Source organism: Podarcis melisellensis (genome assembly GCF_964234715.1).
Source record: "Podarcis melisellensis genome assembly, chromosome: 3".
NCBI lineage: Eukaryota > Metazoa > Chordata > Lepidosauria > Squamata > Lacertidae > Podarcis > Podarcis melisellensis.
In genome coordinates this window covers 70585843-70593429 of record NC_138530.1, presented here as the reverse complement: position 1 = coordinate 70593429, position 7587 = coordinate 70585843, and the positions used below count along the sequence as shown (strand labels likewise).

At 40.6% G+C, this 7587-nt stretch overlaps 1 protein-coding gene across 2 annotated transcripts; it reads left to right on the top strand.

Annotated features, from left to right (window-relative positions):
- Positions 1-1453: 1453 nt before the first annotated feature.
- GTF3C6 (general transcription factor IIIC subunit 6) lies at positions 1454-6703 on the top strand. Of its 2 annotated transcripts, none has more exons than XM_081905538.1 (6): positions 1454-1635; positions 3661-3743; positions 4143-4206; positions 4935-4979; positions 5097-5207; positions 5877-6703. In XM_081905538.1, the coding sequence occupies exons 1-6, from the start codon at positions 1590-1592 to the stop codon at positions 6194-6196; spliced, it is 669 nt and encodes a 222-aa protein (XP_081761664.1). In that variant the 5' UTR covers positions 1454-1589; the 3' UTR covers positions 6197-6703. The 2 variants fall into 2 exon arrangements, with proteins under 2 accessions (XP_081761664.1, XP_081761665.1); XM_081905539.1 differs by lacking the exon at positions 1454-1635 and adding an exon at positions 2267-2284 and having other exon boundaries at positions 3663-3743.
- Positions 6704-7587: the final 884 nt, after the last annotated feature.

Below are 7587 nucleotides of genomic sequence, written 5' to 3'. Positions count from 1 at the left end.
AGGGGGACAACCATGTACACCAACTTGAGTTCATCTGAGAAAAAAGGTGGGTTATAAATGCAATAAATAATAAGACAATCATTGCTGGCAGGCAACAGAAAAAAGCAAATTTAAAATTATAGATGGTTAGCACTTATTTTGAAACTTGTTGCTGCTGGACATAAATAATAGAGACCAACATCTTGGAGGTATTGCTAACCTGTTGTGGAGTAGCACTTAAGAATCCATAACAGTAATGGTGTTTATATCAATACCCTTACATTGTTGTGTACACAAGTTGCCTTTTAACACCCTATACAGGTAACATTAAGTGTATGATACCTGTGGCTTTGCCACTACTGGTAACATTCTTGACTAAATCAAAATGAGATTGCTTAATATCAAATATGCATTAATAAAATAAGATCAACTTTTATTCTCTCATTTCTTGTGTTATTCTCCACTTCAAGTATGTATCTCATCACAAATAAATGAATAACCAGCTTTATTATTATTATGAATGTAACATCCCATACCAGCCTTGGTTTGGTTTGGTTTTTGTGTGTTTCATGAAGTTGAGTTTTGTGTGTTTCATGAAGTTCATGAAGTACTGAAATCTCAGCTGCTAATTACTCCCTCTTGTCTTCACCAAGGAAACAATATTAAATTATTTCCCTGCTTGTGTAAAACTTATGAGATTAATTTACCTATGTGCTGCTAAAATTCTAAGTCTTGAAGCAAGATAGTTGTTTTAAAATACATAATTTAGTAGGGGGTGCGGGTTTTCAGAGCATTATTTATACAGTATATGGCTTACATCAAGATAAAATGGAGAGTGCATCTGAGATCATGCAGAGTTTATCAAAAAAGAAGGTGAAACTGCAATCTTACGATTAGAAGAATTTGACGGATGACTGGCTTGTGATCCCAGCAGCTGCTATTTTAAAAAGCAGCCTACAGACCTTAATACTTGATGACCTGGTACGAAAAATAAATAACGAGAGCTCTTCTTAAAACGCCTATTTCAGTTCTAAAATACGCAGCTAACATTAAGGTTTTGTCCGTTTCCTTTGGATGTACGTCTTGTTATTTTTATTACTCTGGCACAGTGGGCGGCTTAATTTTTACATCGCGCTTTGCAGTTTTATACGCAAAGCGGAATATAAATATTTTAAATTTAAAAATGTATCCGGGACGAGAGGATGGCCAGTGAAGAAAACAGTCGTTAACAGAAAGGACTTCGCTAGACAGCAGGAAAGCCGCGAACCACATTTATGTTAAAAGGGCGGAAGATACAAGCGAACATTTTTCCCCGCTCCCCGCCAAAGTTCTTTATAGGTCAGGATATATATATTTAAAAACAAAACACCCCAGTAACATTTTCTAGAGGATTATGAGTCATCATTAAACTGCCTGAACTGTACCTGTCTCCCCCTCGGCTGCTTCTGAGCAGAAGCCGCCGCCCCAAGCCTGCGAACTGCGCGGCTCTCCTGTCCCTGCCCAGAGTCCTCCTTGCAGCAACCAGAGGCGCTGCTCTTGCCGAAAGGGTCCTGCGTAAGATGGCGGCGGCGGCAGGGGGATCACGTGACGCTCGTTGAGGCGCTACCGGCATGGAGGCCGCGGAAGGACCCCGCGACGGGGAAGAGGTGGAGGTGGGTGGCAGGAATGGGCTCTCTCCCCACCCCGCGGGGTTTGCTCCGCGGCTCACCTCGCGACGAGGCTGCCGGCTGCCCTCCCGCTGCGGGGTCTGAGCAGGGAAAGCGGCCTGCCAGTGGTTCAGCCTGGGCCTTTCTTTGTAGCGCCGAGAGCCGTGGGAGCAGCGTCCCGGGTTCGTTGCGAGTCCCGGGCTGACGCCTACGGATGGGTGATGGGGATTGCGCTTCCTCATGGCAACCTGATACATACGCATATTTACATGGAAATAAGTTCTGCTGAGCTCGGTCGGACTCGATTCCTGGTAACTGGCATTAGTCTCGTCATCGCCAGCGTTTAATGCCATGACTCACCTCTCCATACCTTGCGAGGTGAAACTAGAGCAGGCATCCCCAACCTGCGGCCCTCCAGATGTTTTAGCCTACAACTCCCATGATCCCTAGCTAACAGGACCAGTGGTCAGGGATGATGGGAATTGTAGTCCAAAAAAATCTGGAGGGCCGAAAGTTGGGGATGCCTGAACTAGAGCGTCTTGGAGCACCATTCCCTGTAGTGAAATAGGTGCAACACTTGGATCTCCTAATATTCAAAAGCCTTCTGCCTCCACTAGTCCATATCCAGATCACTGGATCACTAAAATGATTACTTCATGGTATAAAAGAATACATGTACTGTATACCTTATATGTGCTGTCAGGTAATATTGGTCCATCTGCAGAGTGCCAGCCGCTGCTGAACTACAACTCCCATTATCCATCCCAATGGCAATGGTGCCTGGGGTTGATGGGAGTTGGGAGTCTGGAAGGTCACATGCTCCCATCCTGATCCGGCAGAATACAGTCTGTCTACCTCCCAGAAGTCCATGTTCCTCTCCATCTCAGATAGGAATATTTCCCGGCTCCATAACTTTTGAGATGCGGCTTTGAACTTGGCCCTTCTACGGGCAAAGCATGTGTTGTACACCTGGAATATAGCCCCAAAGGAAAGGCGAAAAACATGCCCTTTTATTACTTTGATAATAAACATTAATGGATTTCAACAGGCATTTTACTGCTGGATTTTGTGTTGAACATGGCCCTGTTCCGCAGGAGTTACTCTGGGCCAGCAGTGACAGTAACTACAGCTGCATCTTCCATCAGTAGTGGCTGAAACATTGTATGTAAATGGTTAAGGAGTAGAGTGTACAGTACCTACTTTCCAACTGTATATAGCTCCTGCATACTCCCCTACTTGTTGCTGGAACAAAATGTGGGAGTGCTAGTACTTTTTATGTCAGCCTATGAAAAAAGCAGAAAGAGGCAGTGTTAGTTTACTCTGGGTTGAAATGGCAGTGCAGAATGTCCAATAGTGAAGTGCTTTACTGCTGGAATTAAATGGGAGTAAACTGCTGGTGTTTGAAAATATAAATGTGAATGCATCTTATGTTTCTTTTACTATAACTCAGAAGAGAAGAATTGCTTTCGTCTACCTCTTGCATATGTTGGTGCCTATTTATTAGTTACAGTTCTAGTGGGCACTACTTAGGAATACAGAATCAGAAGTTGATACTTACTCTAAACTGATTTGTTATGATTTTGTTTCCATGTCCTAAGTTGGTGAGAGCAGTGAAACATTTTGAAAAGCCATTAAGTAAAGGCAACAGATTTATTTATTTTTTAATGAAACAAATATAAGACTTGAAATAGACAGCTGCAGCTGCAAATTGGCACTGGAGAAAGATGCACATCACTTTCATTGCATTAGAGCAAAACTAACTAATGTGAGATATCCAACCTACTGAAACTTGGAGGGGAGAAGAAGGTGTGGATGTCTTGCTCTCCCATAGCATCACAAACTTGGTTGAAAATATAAATGCATGCAATTTCAACATAGAGGTTGATGGTTGGGTGGATGTGTTTGTATATGTGCTCTTGGAAAGTGGTTGTATAGCAGTAATATATTTGCAGATGGGCTCCATCTGCTGGACTGAAAGGGAGATTGTGTTTATGAATACATTGTTTTAAATATATTTTAAAATCTTTCTGCCCCCAGGAACAATTGGTCATGGTGGAACTGTCAGGAATAATTGATTCAGACTTTCTGGAAAAATGTGATAACAAATGCAAGATTTTGGTGAGTGTGATTAATACAAATTTCCATCTTTGCAGTTTTTGTTAAGAACAACAAACCTCTATTCAGAACCTACAAAAATCAATATAGGTGTTTTGCTTACTATAGTCTGGTTTGCGGTTGTTGTGGGGGGAAGTACTGTCATGTATGAAGAATGTGCATGTCTTCGTTTTGTTGTGTGCACATGAAGTGGGAACATCTGATCAGCTTAGGGTACATAAACACTGTCAAAATAGAGACTGCATGCTCTTTGTGAATGACAATGATATCTGTAACCTTTCATAAGTGTTACAGACTTCAGCAATTTAGGCTGTGCTTTGAGTCAAAATTGCTTGGGAGGTATTTGCATTTAATGATCTTTTTGTTAAATGCAACTGTGTCTCTTCTTTTTCTTATTTGCAGGGAATAGACACAGAGAGGCCCATTTTGCAAGTAGACAGATATGTTTTTGCTGGAGAATATGAAGGTAAGAAAATGTTTTATGAATACTATACTTCTTTTCATAAGCCAGGATCCAATGCACAATAAAACTAGTCATGTGAGCCAAGGCAGAATTATTTTTTATTAGTAGTATACCTTTGCTGTTTTTCCACACAGAGAAAAAGCAAATACACTTAGGCTGATATCCAATTCAAGTGTCCTGCTTGCACAATGGACTTCAACTTGCACAAATGGAAATTATCCTTCCTCCTGCAGCCCCTCCCCCCCCACACCCAAAATCTGCTTAGGGTTGGGGACGCAAGGAAGCAGGGGAGGGGCACAGCGGGGAGATGAGGTAGGGGAAGTCCTGTTGCATCTGCTGGCATAGTGTTGGATCTCACCCATAAATTCTCAAATAACATCACAGTAAAAACACCTAAATACAAACATAGATGTTAACATTAACTAAAAGCAGACAACAATTTTCACATCCAAGTTTTAGCTACCATATCTGTTTGCAAATTGCTTTTGAAATTGAGGGGAGTTCTGAGAAGTTTGTAATATGGCATTGGTGTAAACTGATTAAATAAGAAAAAAGGAAGCAAACAAACAAAAGTCCCTTATATGAACTAATCAGCTCTTCTGGCCCTAACTTTACATACACTTATCTTCTAAATCTATTGCTTAACGAGAGTAGATACCGCTCTTTTGAGTGTTATTCTTTTAAAAAGTAACCTGCACTTTCCTTAACAAAATGTTAATTTTCATTCCCAGATACTCTTGGTACCTGTTTGGTGTTTGAAGAAAATGAAGATCATGGTAAGGAATACTTTTGTTCTAAGCTTTTCAAAAGCTCAAGAGAACTTTAGGCAGGGGGAACATTGCAAAGAGTAAAGTTACCACTTAAAAATAATCTGTAATTTTTCCTTATACTAGATGCAGAAGGCAACCAAAAAATACAGCTAAAATATAAATGCCACACAATGAAGAAGCTGAACATGACACGGACACTCCTGACTGAGAAGAAGGAAGGAGAAGAGAACATAGGTGGTTCTGAGAAAATTGCTGTTGCTTTCTATAGTTCCCCTTCTAGAAATCCCATTTTGCATGCTCACCAGATTTCTACATGTCATGCATTGCTTCACCACCCTCCTTTGCCCAGTTCCTGTATATACAGATTGCTTCACTTCTTTCTAACCTCCCTTGTTCATAAACATACCCTCTCTTGGCACCACTTCTACTCCACTTGGAAGTAACTGAGCCTAGAAGGAGTTGTGGTTCTGGTCCTTTGTTTTAGTGATCCCAGTTAAATCCTGGCCCTGATTGGTAACATACCAGGCCTGTTTATAAGTTTGCTATCAATAATATGTGCAAAACTCCTTATGTCCCCATCTCCCTCAACTGGTATTCTTATGGCATATATGAATGTATTCCTTAACTACTGCTACATGATTAACCCTAAAACTTCCTATTGATGGTGATTATATACAACCATTAGCATAGATTGTGCTTTATAGAATGACATTCACTCTTTTCCTCTGAAGAAGTTACCATCTAAATCAAGGCACTGACAAAGAAAGGGGAAGGGACCAAAGGAAAAGGAGAGACAAAGAATAAATGCGACTAGTGAATTTAATACTACTGTTTTTTTTTTTAAGTTTTAAAATCCTGTCCCCAACTCATCTTCTTCCTGATTTCTTTCTCTTTCTCTGTCAGGTGGTGGTGTGGAATGGCTAGAGCTTAAGGACAAAGATTTCTCATACAGCAGACCTAACATGATTTGCAACTTCTTATATGAGAAAGAAGACGAGGCAGCTGAGTCCCAAGACAAAATGGCAGAAGAATCTGAAGGAGAAGCCAGTGACAGAGGAAGTATTGATCAGGCCTTTGAACCCGAGATGCATCCACACATTGAAAGGGATGGTGGTGCCCCTCCTATGGATGCCACCTCCTCCAAGGCAGTGGACTCTTCTTCAGAGGACAGTCAGGTTATTACTGCAGATAATTCTCCACATTGCTCTAAAGACTGTAGTTGAGAGATGACAATTAACGGACCTTCTTATTGTTGTATACTGTTGTTTTAGAGAACTCTTTGTGGCCGATGGTTTGTTTACATCACAAACAGGAGAACTGGACCCTAAATCTGAGTGCTAAGTAGTGTGATCTTTCACAAATCAGGAACTATGCAGCTAAGTCCATGTTCCCCACAAGCCCTTTTACTTTCAGTGATCCCCGCTCGCCACAAGACCACACTACAGCATTAGCCACTTCCAAAACTAAGCAAAGCATGTTGTGCAGCAAGGAACTGGTATTCAAAGGAAATATAAATCCTATCAGGTAAGGCATGAGGCATGTCCACCAGACATGCTGGACTTTGGCCTTTGTCTAACATCCCTGGCCTCAGGAAAGCAGAGGGCTATGCCTGAGGAAGAAATAATGTCAACCCTTTCCTGATTCTTCTCAAGTGTAGAAGCAATTTTTATGTAATTTTTACTTCTATAATTTCTGTTGTAAAATAAATGTTTACTGTCTTCAAGCATAAACACACACTGAAATTTATATCTTATATGTTGAACAGGCAGTGGATTTATTGTAAACATGTAATAAGTGTTTTCTCCTTCCGCACATGCTATGCTTCACTCCCACAAGGAATTGGGCATCATTGGTACGTTCACCATTGTTAGAAATATCCTGCAGCATCTACACTTCCTGCATCAGCTTCTTACCTTGGAAAAGATGTGGCATGCTGTCAGAAACACATATGATATCCATAATTTTGTGTTCTATTGATCGTAAACATATATATCTATATCAATGTGCAAACATAAATGTTGCTTCCCCCCCCCCACACTAACTAGAACCTCTTTTGAAAGCACTGCCAGTGCAAAAGATTGAATAGGAAAAAAACAGAGCAATTAACCATCTGCTTTTATCTTTTCAGCTCTTATGAATCTAATTTTTGCAACACCAGCAGCTGCAAAACTTTAGCAAGCACAATCTCCAGTTTTTGGTCAGAGAGATGTCCTGTGCCCACTACCCTCGCTGTCCCATGCATAACATTTGCTAGTGATTCTAGATATCCATTTGTTTCTTTGTTTCTGAAAACAAACAAGCATAGCAAAATGGCTTTGTTTTTCTTTGTGCTTGTTTGGTCAATACCACAAGGACAGATTAAGAGTTAGTATTGTGTTCGCCTCCTGTGGTTAGACACTGTTTTAACCTTCAAATTAAAATAAACATGTACCCTGTGTTCAGTTAATTGCTAATTATATATAATCACCCCCACCCCCAGCTCAGAATATCCATTCTGCTTAGATTGTTTTGCCTTTCAGTGTCAATTTTACCATTCAAGGTAACAGAAGTATTACAATGTCTAGCAACGATGAAATAATAATATACTGATATAATTACAGATCACATGTGAAGA